Raw genomic sequence first — 20118 nt, 5'->3', positions numbered from 1 at the left:
TCCTGGGGACAGCATGCTACGCATGTCCTGGGCAGGGCAGAAAGAGGAATGATGCCACCCACAGAAGCCCTGATAAGGGAAAACCAATGGCAGGGCCGTCACATCCTCTCGGGGCAGCAAATGGGGCTCTGGATGGGGAAACTAGAACTGGGCACAGGGGTCCAGGGTGGCAAAAGATTTGGTGGCATGCCTTTTGGCAGCCACTTTAGTGGGATGCTGCAAGGGGATTATCTTGGCCTCAATCTCTTTTAATCTCTCCCGCGGCTTTGGCCCAAGCCCGAGATAAATACCTTTTAACGGATCTCATCTGACGTCAGGAGGCCATCAGTCTAATCACCCAAGCTACCTTTGGGCAAAGCAACCCAGAGATGTGGACATTGGCCCCTCACTCTCCAACATGTCCTCACCAGGAAGGAACCACTCAGCACCCCCACATAAATCATCAGGATGGACATGTGAATACTAGGATGTGATGGACCCCTTGCCAGTGAGAAAGAATTTGAAATGCACACATTGAACTGTCTTTTTCCTGTGACCCTGGGGAGGATGGCAAGCAAAGAGTTGCCAATGCAGGTTTCCCAAGCCTGCACATTAAGGAAGTGACAGGATTCAGATTGAGCAGAGACTTCCCTTTCCACAGAGCAGGGGCCCTGTGCAAACAGTGATGAGGGGATCACTCACCCACCTCTTACACCACTGATCTGGCCCTACAGATTTCTTCCACTTGAACTGTAGCTGAGGTCTCCATGCACAACTCATCAAGGCCTGAGTATGTCATGACCACAGATTGATCTCTGGCTCTAATGCTTCCCAGGAAAAGGGTCACTGCTCTTTTTGATACTCCATATCCACCCCATTCAATTCCTATTTGGCTACAAAATAATCCCATCTCGGGACACTAATCTCCCAGGCAGTGACAGCAGATTGTCTTTCTATCAGGGTGGAGAATGATAAACAAAATCTCTCTTCTGCTTTCAGGGACAATTTAGTGCATGGAGAGAGAAAACACAAACAAACAAAAAAAAGAGAGGCTTTGCTGCAGGGAAACGTGAGCATATAGTGCTTTTTCTTAAAGGCACTCCTCACCCTTTCCATGCTAGTCATGGCTGAACTCACTTTCTCTCATCTAGGCAAACACTGATTTCTTTCACCGAGCACTCAACCCCCTTCCATTATTTGTTAATTAAATTTCCATCAGCAACAAGTGTACACGTCTCCCTCGTGGTGTACAGACTCCAGCTCCCACCAATATCTGTGTCCAGCATTTTGCTTTTATTCCATATATTCACAGTTCCTCACCTTCCCTGTCTCAGACCAGTGGTGAGGTTCTGGAATCTGCAGGTGCCTAGGAAAGTCAAAGGCTTCAGTTTTGAATTCCTAAATGTGAGACAGCCCTTCCTGAAAGACTCCAGGCTCCTCCTCCCCCTTTCAGATTTAGCCCCGGATGACCAAAAAGTTGGCACTGAGAGGAGTGGGGTGAGAAGACCTTATCTTCTTACTTCTGAGTGACACAAACTGGTGAGGCAGTGAAAAAAGTTCCAGGTGCCACTGACTTCCACACTCTGCCCTTCTCCCATTTTTCAGCTGCTGGGACACCACAGAGAAGAAAGCTGCATCCCTTCCCATCACTACAGCTCTAGCATGCTACTACACTGCTCCAGGCCTCGATGGTCCCGGTCCTACCATGACCTGCCAGGCCATGGTGTGTGCCAGTCCTGCCCTCAGGGCCCTGTGTATTCAGAACTCATCTCTGGCCCGCAGCACCCTGGGGTGCTGCTTGCTGTCTGAGCCAGGCTTCTGTCTCCGATTTGCGGGCTTGGTTCCACTGTTGGGAACAGGAGGCTCTGAGAAGGATCTGCTGCTGCGATCAGTCCCCTGATGTTTTTCTCCATCAAGCTGGTCCTGCTCCACAGCCTTCTGCTCCATCAGCTCCTCTGCCTTCACCCGTTCCTGCAGCCATATAGACAGAGAAGATGTGAGCCCCTTCCTGCTGGGGTCTCGGCTCTGCTTGCAGGGGCTCACAAGGCACATCATGTCTTTGCCACATCCATCCAACCACCCCAGAGCCCATTCTCTCCTGCAGGACCCATCACAGGCTGGCCCCTCCACCACACACCTTGTCAGAGGGCAACCAACCCCCAGCTGCTGTACTAGGCCCTGCCCCAAGGGAAAACTCAAAAGCTATTCCTCAGCAGGATTTGATCTCACTTGGAGGTACTTGTATTTGTTTCTTCAGCATGGTCCTTCACCTGCTCCGCGTGCTCCCGGGAGTGTGTGTACCAGAGAGCAATGGCACAGCGCCTTCCGCGGCTCACTGCCCACACGCCATGGGGGTTCTCCTTGCCAGAGCTGAAGGCCACCAGCCTCCCGCACTTAGGATGCACCTCGGCCTGCCAAGAGAGAGAAAAGACCATGAAGCCATCAGTCCCCTGCTCTGAAGCACAGAGTCTTTCTATAGAGGTGGCACTGCCTCTGGGAACATGGAAGAGCAGAGAGCGGCTAAGCATCCACGGCCAGTCTTGTGAGCAAGGAAGACCTTGGAGAGGGGCAGAGAGAATCAAAGGGACAAAAGGGTCACAGACACCCACAGACTGGAAGAACCTGGAAAATCTCAGTTAGGAAAGAGTTAACCTCTCCTCCATCTGAGATTTGCCTCAATTTGCCTTTAGCTGTCCGTATTTGAATCTGCCACAGCATCAGCACTGGACTGTTTTTGGAATGGTGGGATTCAATAACCAAATAGTTTCCTCCCACCCAGACTGAGTCTCACCCTCAGTCCTCTCTCCTTCTTTTGGCCAGTCCCAGACTTACTGTGACAGTCACAGTGTCCACTTCAGTGAAGAAAAGCCCCCCACCTTGGAAGTCATCATTGAGGTAGAGAATGCCACTGTGGACAAAAAGGAAGAGTACATATGAGATGAGAAGCTTATTCCTCCCAGGTGCTTCCCCACGCTCCTTGTCACAGGAGGCTGTGGATACCACACATTCAAAAAGTGAATAGACCAGTTACCAGGAGAATCCATTTGAGGGTGTTAAATACAGCAGTGCCTAGCTCAGGGGAGTCCCTGAGCTGCAAGGGAGGCTGGGAGAGTGAGCCAGGGAATTAGCTCTATGCACTTGTCCCATTTTGTTTTGTTTTTTCTTAATCCTCTGCAGCGTGCAGAGGCATCTGCGACAATGTTCAGGGCTTGACAGACCCTGGTTCTGACCTGGCATAGCGTTGTTTATGTTTTAGGGTTGGGAATAATCCAGTGTCTGGAAGAAGAGACTGATCAGCAAAGAAAGCCATGTCTTAACAGCCAAGGCATTTCAAGGTAACATAAGAATGATCAAAAAGAGGCTTGGTGCATAGAAAAAAGAAAATTAAACCAAATTTCTTTACTAAAGTTATACAAAAAGAGAAGTAGTGAGGTCGCTGTGCAGCACGGGTGAGATTACAGTCAACTAGGTGAAAGAATGGACCACAAACTGTGTGAGTTCCTCTTGGTATTCAATGAAGCTGATAGAAAACTTCAGAGGAACAACAGAGGCTCTTAATTAATAGGACTGGGGTAAATAAATAGTAATCAACACTGTGGCTGCTGAAGCAATGTTAAGGATATAAGGGCAGTGAGAGGATTACCAACCCTGAAACCCAGGAAGTTACAGCTCTTCTGCCATAGAGTTTTAATAAGGCTGAGAAGCCAGGGGGAAACATGAGCAGAGAAAAGCAAGGAGAGCTCTTACATGTACAAAGGGACAGGAAGGTAAGGATAACGGTTGAAGCCTAAACAGGCCTGTTATCCTGACCTCAATAGTCTGCAGGGCTTTAGACTCCACTTCTGAGGAGAAAGGTAATTGGAGCACAAGAGGTAAATGGAAAATGGTCTTAAAATGTAACACAGGGGTACTAAAAACAGATTGGGCTAGCCACACAGTATTTGACAAAACAGTTGATTTTCCAGGGAAAGACTAGATGCTCAATCTCAGCAGTTTGGACTCTGGTAAAAGTATTCAGAATGGTGCCACTGGAGAAATTCCTAATGAAGACAGAGAAGGTGAAGAAGAGCACGTGAATAGCACACAGTGACCAGTGCACTGCTGGCACCAAAGGGAGCAGTGTTCACCTGAAGGAGCATCACTAGGACTCTTGGGCCCTGGGTCCAATCCTATTCAACAGTATCATTAGTGACTATAGCACAAATACACAGAAGAGGCCCAGGAAGTTTGGAACACAGGGACTTAATTCAAAAAGATACCAGAAGAGCTCAGCCCTTGTGAGCTCACGAGCCCTTGGTTAGTCACAACTCAAACTGCAAGAGGACAGGGATACTCCTGAAAATAGCTCAGTGGCATAGATTCCAGGAAGGTATTTCACCATACATTCAAGTGGAAGTCAGAGAATTCAGGGAGGAATGAAGTGACAGGATGGCTTTCTCCCAGGAAGGACAGAGACCTAACCAGTTACATGACAAAGCCTGGTAACTTTACAATCTGATTATACCAAGTCAACACCTGTATCAGAAGGGAAACATCTCAATGATACTGGAATTCCCTTCAAGTCCCACAGTCTTGCCATAGGCTGCTTAGAAATTTCTGCTCTGCATACAGCTACCACTCAAAGAAAAGACAAGTAAGATTTCTGGATGCTCAGGGATAGAATGGTGAGTAGCAGGGAATCAGCTGTAGTGAACTGACCTCATCTGGCTGCAGTGTGCAACAACTGGTATCATCATTAAAATGTATTTCACGTTCTTGCACATAAGAGTAACAAAACCTGCTACAGGCTGGAAAAAGCATAAACTCTCACGCGGAATGGAAAAACCCAGCACAAAGTATTGGCAGTGAATCTCGAGACAGGGTGAACAGAGAATAGTCACCAAGGTACACTGACTGCTCAAACAAAGGAATTCTGAGGAGCTTGATTATCCTTCTCCAGTAATGCACAGAAGACTGTAAAAGATGGAACTTGACTAGAAGAAACAGACTATCAAAAAGGTTGGCAGTGGTAGCTCCACAAGACAACAATTTGATATCATGGTTCTAGTCCGTGCAGCCTCCTACCCCCATTCTGATCTCTGTTAAAGCTGGCTCTGAGAAGCAAGGAGGGAAAAAGGGTAGGTCTTCTTCCCAGCCTAGGGAAGGTGCCTCACACCTTGTTCTGAAGGCACTGATGCAGCCTTCTGCCTGATGCTACAGTCCTGGATGGCTTTGAGCCAACAACCCATCACCTGGTTTCTATAAGCTAAGCTCATCCTCTGATAGGGCCAGGGAGATGCTCTGATCTCTACATGATCTAATGCAGGTCCTCTTACCTGTAGTCCCTGTATACATAGGCAGGTGGTTCTTTCCAGCACTCTTGCCCCTCAGGATCCAAGAGACAATTATCAGCATGGACAGGATGACTAAGATCCATGCGACCTTCCTGTTGCCCTGAAAAGTTACAAAAATGAATATGGGAGTTTTCAGTTTCAAGAAAGAATAAGTCAGAGAAGGGTCACAGTGAGAGTAAACAGAAGACAGTCTCCTGAGAGCACATGGCTGGAACTGAGGAGACTCTCCAGGAAACAGGGACTAACAGGATGAAAGATTCTTTACCATCTACTGCCGTGCGACACACAAGGTGTGTGAACGAAAAATGGAGTTTCTTTCCAGGGGTAAAATAGGACTCTATGATTTTCCGAGATTTCTCACTAGCCTGCAGAAGCAATTTCGCGTCTCTCCAGTCCACGTCCCCATTTTGGGCCAGCTACAAGTGAATAACAAGTCTGTTAGAATACTTACAAAGACACTATAAGAATGATACACGTACACAGTACAGAAGAAGAGGCCCCTGTAAAGCCCTGTGGTCACTCAGGTAAGAAAAGAACATGTTTTCTCATTTAAATATAAGCCAGGAGTAGAGCTATACACCGCAGCAGTTTTCTCCTTTGCCACATGAAGCCACATCTGGAACGCATCATCATTTTGGGTCTCCCACTACACACAGGATACAAGTAGACTGGAATGAGTCTTCAGTGAAGTGTCTTTAGATGACAGGAATGTTAGAGCACATGACTTAGAGAAAGAGGCTGAAAGATCTGGAATTCTTCAGCCTAGAGAAGGCTAAAGGAAGATCTAACTACACTCTCCTGTCACGTAACAGAAGATGGAGACAGACTCTTCTCAGAGACACACATGTGGGGTGAAGTCGTAGCCCCACAATTGAAGCTTGAGAGGTTTGGAATATTACAAAGTGTTGGGCCGTTTTCCATGAGAGCGGTAAAGCTAATTAGATAGTTCCCGTGGACACAGCTTTGAGTTATAAAGAGTACAAGGTTAAAGCTGCTTGGCTGAGTGCAGGTGCTGCATGCCTAAATGTTTTTGCAAGAATATGTTTATATTGTATGCGTGAGAAAGTTGAAGGGAGCGATCTCAATATAAGCTGCCTGCTATGCTGGGCAGGCAGACACCTCTCTGTCTCATCACCCTATTGTGTGCCCTGTGTCTTTCTTCCCCCACAGACCAAGACCTACCGACAGATACCCAAGGACAGACACACACTGAGTGAGAAGACAAGAGGCAACAGACAAAAGCTGCAGCAAGGGAAATTTTGGCTGCATATAAAGAAAAATTTAATCCTCACAAGAGTGGTACAGCACCAAAAAAGGTGCCCAGAGAGGCTAGGGAATCTCCACCCTTGGAAATGTTCTGGACTTGCCTATGCAAGGTCTTGAGGGATCTCATCTAGCTTTGGAATTAGACATGCTGCAAGCAGGAGGTCAGATTACAGACCTCCAGAGGCTCCTTCTACCTTAATTTATTCTCCAGTTCTAAGGTAAGCATGTCTGTAAGTTTACCACCCAGGGACAAGTAGCATTCCTGAAACCATGCCTCACAGGAGAGAAAGCATATGTACAACATGCCTAAAGGTGATCATGGAGGAATCAGGTCAGAGGAGACCTCATGTGTTGTGAGGGAGAAAATACACCCATGACACCATACAGAGTGCAATTCACAGAGGAAAATGCTCAGGTGGTGAACACTCCTTCTGGACAATCAGGAAGGTGGCAGACTCACAGAGCCACTTTACCTGCATGGCCTTCAAAACAGTTAACCCTTCAAATCTCTCATGTGGGGTGTGAGGTGACCGTCTTGCCCGGTAGCCATCTCCTGCTTCTCCTGCTGCCTGGAATAGAAGGATAGAGATGACATGCATTAGGCTGCCACCTCTCCTCCATGGAAATCCTACCACTCTGCCTGCTAAGGAGGATGCATACAGGACCTCTTACAGGACTCTGGCCTCACCTTTGTCAATCGGAGAAGGTCCTTACACTCAGACTCTGTCAGCACTCTGTCAAACACAACCCTCTGGGTTCCATTCATCTGGCGGGAATCCATCGTGACAGCAATACCCTCAAAAGGCAAAGGGCCTGTTGAGAAGTAAGTACAGATAGGCATGAGCAAGTTTTGGACAAGAAGCCCTCAGCCTGGATAAGGATGTGGAGAGGCACTATACATTCTCTGAGAAGACAGGACAGTTCCCTAGAAGTGCCCATTCCTCGCAGACCCGGGCCACTTGCACCCCTTGCATGCTTCAGGGGAACCAGAACATCAGCAGAGAAGCTGGGCTACAGTGCGTGCTCAGGAGCCAGCAGAAACCTGGGGCTTGCTGGGACAGCAGCAGGGAGGTGGGGAAAGTTGAGCGCACTGTGGATCGCAGCAGCAGAACAGGTCCAGCCTACTGGAGTGAGACTCTGGAGAAAAGAAACAGGTAAACACCTCCATCAACCCTCCTTTTGATCACATATCTTACTCCAGAATACTCTCCAGTGAATCTTTCTTCAGCCTCAAAGAGAAGCAATGGGTATTAGTTGGTGATTTGGTCTTTTGATATTTGGCCTTTTTTTCTACCCCCTCTGACCTCTGGATGGTCAGGAATGCCAAGGCACTCAGGCCCTCAGAAGGATCTGCTCTCCCATGTGCCACGGTAGAGAACCACTTGGGGTCATTTTAAGCAAAGACTCCAGGACAGAGGCCTGCAGGAGGCTGTGTGTCCACACATAAGAATGGGGGACCAGCAAGAACACAAGACTCTGCACTGCAGTCTATATCCTTCAGCCACAAACCATTTAGATTTCTGTTTTTCAGGGAAAGACTTGCCCAAGCCGAATCGTCTGTTTCCAGTTTCCATTTCCCGGCCCCTCCCTCCTTGTCCCCTTCAGAAAAATGTTGTTTGAAGTTGCGCTGGTGGAGTTGAACCAGGTTTGGTGTAGACGCTCCTGCCACCCTGAACAGGGATCTGCACGTCCACAGGCTTGTCACGTGTTCAGGCTGCTCTCAGCATCTCCGGCCACAGTGCTCTTTGAGTTCCCATCCCAGAGGTGTACGCAGTGAGATTTTGCAAGATTACACATGCATCAAAGAGGGAGAAAAGAAACAGTGAGAAGACTTGCTGAGCCATTCAAGTCAGTCTGCATCTATGCTAGCATTCAAATGTCTGAGCATGGAAGAAAAGACAGCACTTAGTCTGACTAAGCCTGGTTGACTGCATCCAAGGCCTTCTTCAAGCTCTTTTACTCACCCCTCTTCTCCCTCTCTTCCATATCCAGAGTTTCCTCTTTTTGCTTCTCCTGATCCTCTCTCGGGAGCAAGGGAAAAAACAGATACCAGGGCTGTCAGTACACAGAGCTATGCCTAACCCTCTTCTGTGGTAGCATTTCACACCCTTCCTGTTCCTGTTCTGCTCATTTCTCTAGGTACTACTGTTCCTTGGACCATCCCCTAAACTTGTATTTCAGTCCTAGTCAACTTGTCCAATCTTACCTGTATTTCTCCTTTAGGTTTTCAGGAATAAGCTCATCTGGAGTCCAAAGATCCTGTAGGAACACATGGAAGTGGTTCAGTACACAACAAACTTCTCACACAGTGGATCATGTCCAACAGCCAGTCCCTTGACCTACTTCTCCACTGAATACCAGACCAACAGTTCTGGACCACTTCTCAGGACAGACAGATTGAGCCAATGCATATGGTTACAGCAGCAATTTCAAATTAACTTCAGTCCTGGAGCAGTGGAAAGGCCTTAAAGATCTACCTCACAAGGACTTTGGGGTCCTTCTCCTCAGCATTTGATCCTTTCTGGATCATTTCCTACTCAAGTGAATTCTGGCAACCGTCTTGGTGAAATCAGGGCAGGAAGACTAAGAGGATACTGTTACTTACAGGGTCATTAAAAGTTTCTCCTAGATGTTCCACTGAATAATAAATCAACTTCTTCTCCATCAAAGATCTCTGCACATAGTGTTGAATATTCTAAGGAAGAAAAGAGACTGTCAAACAATCACCCTACTAAAGATAACGCCACCCCTGCCCAGGCTGAAACTTGCCCAAACACACTGCTGTGCACTATTAAAGCGCAGTTTTGTCCTGAAGGGACACTGACTGTGACAGACTATAAGTAAACTCAGGCTCCAGTTTCTTCAGTCCTGGGGTTGGCACACATCTGCAGTGAAACACATTTCCCTTTTCGCCTCCTGGACTGTAATGCTGTGGTACGGGACAGGAGAGGGTCAAGAAGTACAGACCTGGAGTTGTAAGTACCTGTCTGGCTGTAACAGCTGTGTCCTCTCCCAGTTCTGTGCGATACTGTTTCATTTTCTCCAACATGGGCTCGTCCGTGGGATAGAAGAGTAAGTAGGAAGCAGCACATTCAGCAGCTAGTGTCTGGTTCCCAACTTGGGCAGGGACAGAAGAGAACAAACATATATGTCTCTGAAGGACTTGAGCAGCAAATTGTATAGGCCAGCAGGATCTGGCAGCTGGCCTTATACCAGGTACATATCAATCCCTGCCTAGCTGGGCCTCTACCCAACGATGCGCAGAGAATACAGAAAATTAACCTTTAATACTTATTGTGAGCTTGTTCACAAGAGACAGAGAAAAAAAGTAAATATTTGAAAGAGAGATGGTCCCACCTCCATCATGCAACAGACATGATGAGGGGTCTGAGGCTTCTTTGGTCTGACAGAGCAGATAAGAGACAGTTGGGTCAGTGCGGGAAGGAGCAGGGGTATGCAAGAGAAGGGTTGAGGGATGTGTGCAAGCGACACAGTGACAGGATGGCCAGTGTCATGACAGGCCATCAGTTCAGCAAGGGCAGGGAGGGCTGGCTCAGAAGGAACACGACTGCTGACATGAGATGCATGTGTAGGTCCTAGATAGGAAGTGGGGGCCTGATCTGGAGCCATGTACTGAAAAGGAAGGTATAAAACCACACAAAATAGTTGGAGAAAGGACTTGAAAAGGAGTGTGTTGAAGGAAAGACATGGGGACAGCCCCACATTACAGAAGCTGCACAAGGAGACTGAAGCAGACCACAAAGGACCTCTCCCCAGGTGGCCACAGGCTCGAGCAAGAGAAGAGAGATTTCGGGAAGAGTCAGTGGGCAGATAGGACTAGATCTCAGGTCAGCGTGCCACTTTTTCCCATGACATGCTGCCCTCCAGGATCAGAGACAAAGGGGAAGTGTAGGAGTGCCACAGCATAACCTGTTGGGTTGTGGCTCTGCTCACCTTGATTGTAGGCAAACTGCAGTAAATCAAGATGAGAGGGTATGAAATCTTCCGTGGCAGAAATCCGCCCTGGCTTTGTGGCAATTTCAAGGACACACTGCTGCCTGCACTTCAAAACCTGAATATAATGGGCTGTAAGAGAGAGGAACAAGAAAGGCAGTAGCCCACACTTCTTCCAGACAGGAGTGCTGGGAGATGGGACATGTCCAGTGTGCAGAGCACAGCCTTCCTACCCAGTCCTCTGTGCTTTTAACACTACCTGCAATGGCTTCATACAGCCCAGGTTGCATGTCCTCCTCCTCGTCCTCATCCTCCCAGGGCCCTTCACACAGAGCACGACAGTCCTCCAGTGCTGACAGGGCCTCTGTGAGTGACTCCTCCAGCTTGGCCATGGCCAGCACGTACTCATCTGCATCGTAGTGCTGCACACCAGCCTCATATGCTTCCTGTGAAGGACAGATCCAGGTCCCTTCATCAGTGTGAGTGACACCAAAGGATGCCCTGAGACTTTTGAGTCACTCACAGGATGGTGCTGAAATTTAGGGGCCTGCCTGGTCATACACAGCCCACCACGCAGTGACAGCAAATCTTACGGACTTAGGACAAATAATTGTCACCAAAAAGTCTCTGTGTCACACTTGCAGTGGTTTGTCTTCACCTTGAAGAGAAGGCTCCAGGGAGACCTTCTTGCATTCTTTCAGACATAAAGGGGTCTGAGCAAGTCTTTTGACCAAGGCCTGCAGTGACAGCACAAGGGGCTACAGTTTTAAACTGAAAGAGGTTTTTGATTGGAGATAAGCTACTTGTTGGATGGGAGATAAAATGCTTGTTATGAGGACTGTAGTGAGACACTGGAGCAGGTTGCCCTGAGAACCTGTGGATGCCCTATCCCTAGAAGTGTTCAAGGGCAGGTTGGATGGGGCTTTGAGCAACCTGGTTTAGTGGAAGGTGACCCTGCCCATGGCAGGGGGCTTGGACTAGGTGATCTTTATGATTCTATGTATGGGGGCCCTGTATGAAGCCATGGCCTTTGTGTGGGAACAGACCAGAGTCCCAGACTGGTCCCTAGGATGGAATAAGAGCTGCTAATGTCTGGCTCTGCACTGAGCCCTCACCCAGTGTGGCATGGCCTCCAGGTCCCGGAAGCTGTTTGACTTCACTCCTGACATACGCTGGTACTTCTCGATGTCCTCCCGCATTTGGAGATGCTGGGGATTAGCGACAAAGAAGGTGTGAGCGGCAGACACGGCCTGATCAAGCTTCTTCAGCTGTGGAGAAAAGGTAGCAGTGTCTGTCATGCTCCTGTGAGCCCCTGATGTTCACACCCACCCCTCACCCCAGCTGCTCCCTGGGTTCACAGAATGGGTCAGGTTGCCCACAGCTACCACAGGGAGCACAGTAGGTCATCTGGTCCAACCTCCCTGTTTAAGCAGAGTTGTTCTACAACACGTGGAACAGGATTGCATCTGGAATATCTCCAGTGAGGGAGACTCCACAACCTTTCTGGGCAATCTGTTCCAGTGTGTCACCCCTCACAGTAAAGAAGTTCTTCCTCATGTTCAGGTGGAACTTCCTGAGCACCAGTTTCTACCTGTTGCCTCTCATCCTGTTGCTTGACACTACTGAGAATAGCCTGGCTCCATCCTCTTAGCATCTCCTGTTTACACATTTATACACATTCAGAGAATCAGAGAATCACAGAATCAACCAGGTTGGAAAAGACCTCTGAGATCATCAAGTCCAATCTTTGACCTAACACCACCTTGTCTACTAGACCATGGCACTAAGTGCTATATCTAGTCTCTTAAATACCTCCAGGGCCGGTGACTCCACCACCTCCCTGGGCAACCCATTCCAACGCATTGATAAGGTCCCCTCTCAGTCGTCTCTTCTCGAGGCTGAGGGCGAAGAGTTCACCCTTGCCCACCACCCCCTCAGGCCCCCTGCCCCGGCTCACAGCAGCCACCGGGGGTGGCGACTCCCATCCCCCTGGCCCGGTGCCCACCTGGAAGAAGGCCACCTGGAGGTAGTTGTAGGGCTCCCTGCGCTCGAAGTCGCGGCGCACGGCGCGGCTGGCGCGGTGGGCGGAGGGCGCGGGGAGCAGCCGCCGCCCCAGGCAGCGCTGCAGGCAGCCGGCTCGCTGCAGCACCGGGCCGAGCAGCGCGGCCTCCCAGCGCCCCGGCCCGGCGGGGAAGGGCTCCTCCCGGGCGCAGGCGGCGCGGCAGGCGCGGCGGGCCGCCCGCAGCCCCGCGTAGCTGTGCAGGGCGCGCTGCAGCAGCTCGGCCGCCCGCGCCCAGTCCCGCGCCAGGTAGGCGCGCACCCCGTCCGCGTACAGCAGGTCGTACGGCACCAGCCGGCCCGGCGACGTGGCGGCGGCGGCGGCGAGGAGGCTGAGGCAGAGCAGCGAGGCCATGGCTGAAGTAGTAGGAGGAGAGGGGGTCCGAGGCGGGCGGGCGTCCCGGCGAGCCCCGCGCTCGGCCCACCCGGGGGCGGTGCCGGGCCAGGGCCACGGTGGGCGGGCAGCCTCGCTGAGGCGACGCCGCTTCGGGGGCGCCCGGTCGTGGTGCTTCTCCGCCTGACGTGGCCCTTGGTTCAGGCAGCCAACCCAGCCCGAACCCTCCCTTTGGTGTGGCTCGCCCAAACCCCTCCAACGAGGTGTCTCATAAGAGGTTAGGGGTAATCTATCAGGAGTCACACTTGGATAGTTCATAGACCAAGTCCCATCACATGGAAAACCGCTTTAGAGGTGAAGGGCTACTTATCTCCCACAGCTCCTCTGACACTGCCAAATCTTTGCCCATGGCTGGAACTACAGCCAGCACTGGGCAGGAGGTCCATCTTCCACACAGCCAAACCTATGCCTGTGCCTGGAACTACAGCCAGCATCAGGCAGGAGAAGGTCCATCTCCCTTATGCTACCCCTGCACTGCCCTCCCAAGAGTTTTGTGTGGGGCAGGAGCCTGTTCCCGATCTCACCGCTCCCAGCTCTGATGACATGGGCAGCTGGGGGCCTTCCCCCAGAAGGCTCTGGCAGCTTTCCCGTTTAGGTGAGAAGTTTGGGTCATCTGATGTTTCATGCACAGTTCACACCGGAATCAACAGTTTGCATTGGTGAAATGAGATGTTACGGGTCAGGGACTTTTTAGGGAGAATTTTTTTCAAGCCTGGCATTTCCTCAAAGCAAACCCTTTTGCTTGAGCAATGTTAGAAACCCCAGAGGCCACTCCTGCTTAGCACTATATCCCCTGAAATGAACAGGAAGACTTTTCACCCAGTCTCCCATGACAGCTCCTCTGTGGGCATCATTCCCTTTCCTGAGCTGTGAAGCATCTGCTACCTTTCAGATGCACCAACAAGAAAGGATGAAGAGGGAGGAAAGGAGCCTCGCACATTCTGCATTTCCCTTCCAGAAGCCTGTGAAGATTCATTAAACATTGGGCCAGTCATTTTGTTTCTATGGAAACAAAATTATTACTAATATAGTATTTTAAAAACAGACACACAATTGACACTCCAAATATAGAATTTTAATACCATTCTGCACCTGCCTTTTCTCTTAGGGCAGAGCGGATGCGAGGGTGGAGTTCACAAAGGGACGGGACTGGCGAGGATGCCAAGTGGCGGTGGCAGCAGTGGATGTGTTTGTAACCTGAGAGCAGGCACAGGCTGGCTGTCCCTCTGTTGTGCTCCCTTCTGCGGATCTGTCCCACTTCTTTTTTACCCCACCAGAGTGGGGTGCTGTGTTTCCTGCCTGCTGGCGAGAAAGATGAGAATGCAAATTAGTGATTGGGTCCCGGAACAAAGGGAACACTCGCAGTTTTATTTAAAAATCATGATGGCACTGAATGTTTTTGATGCTGTCTCTCATAGTTTGGGATCCTGGAAGGTCTGTGGCTCGCAGGCCTCAAGGGTCCTTTCACATGGCGCCTGCTCTCCGTTCTGCACATGCCAGACTTCGTTGCCAACCACGGAGCAGCGCCGTGGCCGGTCGGCACTCTCCTCCTCTCTGCTGCCGAGGGAGAGGCGGCGATCGCGGCGTGATGCGAGCAGGAGACGAGAGTGCCGTGGGCTGCAGGCTGGGGTGGGTTGCGGCGTCTCGTCGATGAATGTGGTGATCTCATCTCGGAAGAAGCAGGCGCTGGAGCTGGAGCCCCGGGGCAGTAGCCCCCCCTCCAAAAATTGCCGTAGGGTTGTCAGCTCATCTTCTGGGGGCCGCCGGCGGTGCTGGTAGTCATGCAGCTGAGGAGGCAAGAATCCAGGGGCCCCAGGCTTGCGGGGGGTAGCAATGCGGATGTCGTCAGATGAAGACCACTTGTGTAGGAAGGATGGAGCAGAGCGGTGGGCGGAGAAGATGTTAGTCTCATCATGTGACATTCTCCGTGAGATAGGGACCTGGGAAACAGAAAAGGAGGAAGGTGATGGAAGACTTGAAGAGTCAGAACAGGAAGGGAGTAGCTGAGGCTTTCTCAGAGAAGAGAGTCAAGAGGGCATAAAGGCGTGGGAGACTGACAGAGAAGGAAGGAAGTGGGTTGTGGGGCTGCCCCTGCTGGCTCTCAGCTCACCTGCAGGTAGTGCACCTTGTCTTGGGGCAACAGCATGTGGTGCATGGGCAGCAGCTTGATGTCCCGGGAGTCCCGCTTCACAGCTGCAGCGCCGTTCGCATCAAATCTCACTTTGCAGATCCTGCCATCACCATAATCATCACACACACCATCTGTTGGCAAGGAGGAGAATGGCAGTCAACACTTTTCAGTCAGAATTCTGAGTAGCATTATCAGGGCACCTGGACACCATCCCAACACTTGTCTGACTTGCTGCCCTACTTGCAGCACTCAGGGCTCACCTCTGAACAAGGACCTTGTCTTTCTGCCTGCAGTGCACTAAAGCACCCACAGATTGCCCTATTTCTTCTGTCGTGCCTTTGAATTGCTCACTGCCAAAGATCTTGGACCTCTGGATCAGCGAGTTGGGCTGAGGCCCAGCATGCCAATTTGGTTGTGGTCCAGCAGCCACACACAGTGTCTCTACACTTGCAACTACTGAGAAGGATGTTGCACTAATTCTTCCTGGATGCTAGTCCTAAAGCAGTGAGTGGCAGAGCCTTCTCCAGAACAAATTTTCTCATGGTTACAGCATGTTACTCCCAGCTGCAACATGCATCTCACCTAGCCACCTGCAAAACCATCAAATTTCTTTCCCAAGGCAGACCCCCTCTTTCCTCTGTAGTCTTCTGGGGAGGTGGTTAAGTGAAGAAAGGTGACTGTGGGTTCGTGAGGAGCTTACCATCATCTGCGTCTTCCTCAGACATGATAGCCACACACTGCTCCCACACGGTGCGGAGATCTGCTCGGTAGCGCTCGCAGGACCAGATGAAAGACGGGAGCAGCAAGGTCTGCACCATGGAACACCAGAGCACAGCCAGGACCATCCAGGTGGGGGCCGTATCATAGCGCAGGCTAAAAAAGCTCACAACCTTCGAGGTAAGAAAAAGAAACAATGCCAAGAAAGGAGACAGAAGTGGGGATCAAAGGAGAAAGATAAGAATCAACTCTGTAGTGGAACGTAATCTGTCTGTAAAGGATTCATCAAGTAATTACCCTGTGTCCCTTTGAAAAACTGCTCTTGGGGTCTTGCCCCAGGTTTGCTGCATCATATTCCAAGCTGTCATATCTCTTAACGTGAGACCTGGTGCTAGCATCCCTTCTTCCCCATGTTTATTATGAGCTGGAGCTAAATGCATGCTAACAAAGGACGCAGCCACTGGGGAAAAAAAAAGCTGTGACTAAGCCCCTCTGTTCTCTTAATGATTGCCTTTGAGAACTTCTTCAATTTTGCAGAGAATCAACCGTCCAGCCAAAACCTGAATGCTGCCTACAACTATACAAGCAGAAGGGAAAAGAAAACTGGATGCAACAGCTTTTAAAGCTGGTATATCAGTTCTCGAGAAGCAAACTGGAGAAATAAAAATCTCATTGTTTTTACAAGTAAATTGTAAAAATATCGGCAGAATAATCTCCTCTCCTCTTAGCCACTTAAAACTTTCACAGTGGTTTTAGCTGTGTGGTGTGTATTCCCTAGGCTTAGACTTAAGAAAATGCTGCTGCAGAAGGATGACAGAATTACTGCAATCTTTTTAAAACCGCTGCTCAGAATAACACAGATTCAGATGCGGCAGTTCTGCAGCTGGTGGGACAGGAGAGTTTCTTCTCTAAAACTTGAGAGAAAATGAATCTGGTTTAACTGCAGACTCTGAAGGGAAAGGGAGAACTTGCTGCTTACCAAGATAGGCACCCCAGTGAGTGTGTCATACAGGAAGACAATAGCACTTATGAGGTTGGTCATCTGCAAGGAGGTCTTGGCTGACTCAGAGCCATCCAGTGAAGACCTCCTTTTGCCTCGTACATCCTCCACCACAATGGCTGGCACATTGAAAGTGGTGTGTGCTGATGAAGAGCAGGATGATGCTTCCTCTGCTCTCTGATGATGGCACCGCCGGCGTCTTCTGTGTGCCCACAGGGTTTGGTAGAAAGTGATACCCACACAGACCAAGCCCATGACGATTCCTCCGAGCAGCAGGAGGCTAAAGCAGACACCAAAGCCTAGCCCTATTTTGCTGACAATGAACTGGCAGCCCCGGGCATAGTAGCGCTCGCCGTTGTTGTGCCAGCCGATGGAGGGCAGGGTGGAGAGGATGAATGACACCATCCAGATGCCCATGACTGCGTGCAGAGCCTGCTTCTTGGCATTGCTCAGGCGGTAGTTGACTGGCCATCTCACCATCCACATCCGGTGGTAGGACAGGGAGGCCACTGTGAAGCAGGTGGCCAGTGCCAGGGTGTAGTAGGTGGAGACGAAGACCTTGCAGATGCTTTCGTTCCAGTCATAGTCAGAGGACTCGCGCCGCAGCTGCACCACGGCATAGGTGGTGAGGGGTACTGCTGCCATAAGGATGTGGGTGCCAGCAAGGAAGCATAGCAGCAGCTCCAGAGGCTTGTGTTTCTGCTGTTTGGCTGTGATGCTGAGGATGATCCAAGAGTTGGCCAACAAAGCTAGCATGCCACATGCCAGCCACCACAGTGAGTTGTTGTGCAAGGTGGACTCTGAATCAGAGTCCCCCATGCTGCCACCCCTGCTAGACTGCACCCTGTCCCTGCCGCTGGGGTTTTGTAAGAGGGTGAGCGGGACTCTGCACTGGCAGAGCCACGTCCCTCCTCATCTGCTGCTGCAATGCAAGTTGTTTGCACGCTGGAGGGGTTCCTCAAGGCATTGCCACCAGGTGCCAGGCAGAACAGCCGTCAACTCTGTCTTGCTTTCAGTCCTCCCTTTCCCTCCTGTTTGATTATATTTCTTTCCCTTGTTCTAACTTTTTCATCTGTTTTTTCCCTAGTTCTCTTTCTTTTTCCTTCTTCCACTTTCTTTCTCTCTCATGAATACTTGCCAGTGCTTCTTCCCTCACTTGCTTGGGCACACTTTTTTTTTTCTTCCCCATCTATTTCATCTCCCTCCTCCGCTCTTACCCCAAAGAAAAAACTCTCCTTACTTCATGTGACAGCCAGACACCTTCTGACTCAGAGACCACCTCCTACTGAGACTGGTGAAGGCCACACACAAGCAAGGACTTCTGGGGACTCCAAGCAGTTTGGTAGAAGCAAGTGCCAGCTGACCCGTGTCCTAGGGAATGAGCAGCTAGCCAAGATTTTCAGAGATGACAAGAGGGAGAACAAAGGTCCTGCGGAATTAGTGAGGGTGGAGCATACACTGTGTGTAATTCCCCTCTCACCAAATGCCACCACACTCGTGGCCCCGTAGAGGTTCCTGCCAAGGCTGTCAGAGAGCTATCAACAGAGAGAAGAGTTAGGAACAGGATTCAGAGGGTTCCCTATCCAAGACCTCACAGCACTCTCACTACATTGTCTTTTTCACTGTCTTTTAGGGCTCAGCCTGGTCTTTCAAGCTTTTTTGTACACAGCAGAGCTGGCAAACAATGAGATGGTGGGGAGGGGAAGATCCTTTTCAAAGGTTCCCTTGGAGATTCAGGGCATGAGGTTCACTGTAGAAGAGAGAAAAGAGAAAAAGAGACTTAAGATCATTCTATCTCCTCAGATCTCTCTCTCTCCTTGCCCACACTAACACCTTGTCATGATTTAGACAGTGAAGAGCAGCTCTATGTCTTTCAAGGAACAGAAGAGCCAGATTTGCATCAGTCTCTGCATAGCTCAGGCCAGACTCCGTCCTGCAGCAACTCAATCCAGTGCTGCTGAGACATACCATGCTCCCTGTCCTTCCAGTCTGAGGCTCCCTACTCAAAGTGTTATTAATGCCATTTCTGACATGGAACACCTGATCTGCACCATCCCTTGCCATTGCAGTCCTGCCATTCCCATGTGTGTACTGCTACACTCCTTGTTTCTGCCGTACAGCTCCCACAGTCTTTGGGCCTCAGCTTTTCTCTGCTAGTGCTCTGGATTTTAACCTGCTGCTCCCATCCTGTCCCATCCATGGGTGTGTTCCACCATTCTAGCAGTACCCTGCCATCCCACCGTCTTGAAACACAAGTCTTTTGGCCACACATGTTCCTGCTAGAGCAGTTCTGGTCTCCAGACACCCCACAGTCACAAACCCAGCAAACAAGACTGCTAACCTAGCCCTGAGAAAACTCACCTTTGCCAGAGAGCCCTAGTCCTATCAGCTCAGACCCCCTCTTCAGCCTTCATCCATAGAGGACATCCAAGCAGTATATTCCAGGAAGGCATAGGCCTGTTCTGTGCCTTGACCAGAGCAAATGTAAACTTAATCTCTATGTGAATGGCTCTGTGCTCCCCCAGTCTGAGATAGTGGCTCAGTTCCCACCCCTCCCTTTCCTTCTGTTTCTCCCTATTTTCTCACCCTCTCTGTAACCACCTGAGGCATTTCCTCCTTTCCTTCCTGGAGCAGTTTGCCATGACTGGATTGGAGATGACCCATTCTGCCCTGTTTCATCTTTTTTCCCCCCAGCACCACCACTCTTGCAGTTAGGCCTGTGGCCTCTGGAGACACTTATGGAGCTACCCGGCCCCAATAAAACCAGGGGAACGAATTTCCTTGCAGCATCTCCTTCTGCTGCCCTTCCCACTCGGCTTGTTCTGGTGGCCCACACTGTTCCCTCTGAGGCTGAAACCCTCCCGCTTCTGCTGGCTTTGGGGCCCAATTCTGCTACAGGCTGTGGTCCTCCCCCTCCCGGAGACAGGAGAGCCCAGGTCGGGGAAACCCGTCCTCACCTGGCCCTGCTCCCCGGCTTCACCCCACAGCCCATCCCACCTGCGGGGCACACACTGCCGGGGATGGCGATGCAGGGGCAGGCGAGGGAGGGGGCTCGGAGGGCAAGATGACCCAGAATGATTGCAAAGAAGCGCGGAGAAAGCCGGGGGTGCCGGGGGATGCGGCGGCCGGGCCGCGGTGCGCTCTTGCCCCGCCGCCCCTTCCCTCCGCCCCCCACTCGGCAACCCGGGCACGGCGGGGGGGTCCGAGCGGCGGCGGCGGCGGCGGAGCCGTGCAGCCGGGGCTGGGCTGGGCTGGGCTCCGCCGCCCCCGCCCCTCGGACCCCCCC

At 50.8% G+C, this 20118-nt stretch overlaps 2 protein-coding genes across 2 annotated transcripts; both read right to left on the bottom strand.

Annotated features, from left to right (window-relative positions):
- Positions 1-1251: 1251 nt before the first annotated feature.
- P3H3 (prolyl 3-hydroxylase 3) lies at positions 1252-12975 on the bottom strand. Its single transcript, XM_027653680.1, has 15 exons — positions 12538-12975; positions 11648-11800; positions 10792-10978; positions 10533-10664; positions 9562-9695; positions 9184-9273; positions 8785-8837; positions 8543-8601; positions 7267-7391; positions 7052-7147; positions 5578-5728; positions 5295-5412; positions 2812-2887; positions 2250-2390; positions 1252-1950 (listed from the first exon to the last, which is right to left on the bottom strand). The coding sequence occupies exons 1-15, from the start codon at positions 12943-12945 to the stop codon at positions 1738-1740; spliced, it is 2136 nt and encodes a 711-aa protein (XP_027509481.1). The 5' UTR covers positions 12946-12975; the 3' UTR covers positions 1252-1737.
- A 1062-nt stretch (positions 12976-14037) lies between these two features.
- GPR162 (G protein-coupled receptor 162) lies at positions 14038-19909 on the bottom strand. Its single transcript, XM_027653632.1, has 5 exons — positions 19790-19909; positions 16812-18582; positions 15816-16005; positions 15095-15246; positions 14038-14924 (listed from the first exon to the last, which is right to left on the bottom strand). Exons 2-5 carry the CDS (start codon positions 17649-17651, stop codon positions 14397-14399), a joined length of 1710 nt encoding a protein of 569 aa, XP_027509433.1. The 5' UTR covers positions 17652-18582; positions 19790-19909; the 3' UTR covers positions 14038-14396.
- Between the last annotated feature and the right edge of the window lie 209 nt (positions 19910-20118).

This window comes from Corapipo altera, unplaced genomic scaffold (assembly GCF_003945725.1).
Source record: "Corapipo altera isolate COAL_440 unplaced genomic scaffold, ASM394572v1 61, whole genome shotgun sequence".
NCBI classification, from domain to species: Eukaryota; Metazoa; Chordata; class Aves; order Passeriformes; family Pipridae; genus Corapipo; species Corapipo altera.
The sequence above is the reverse complement of the archived record's forward strand: the minus strand, read 5'-3'. Positions and strand labels throughout refer to the sequence as shown.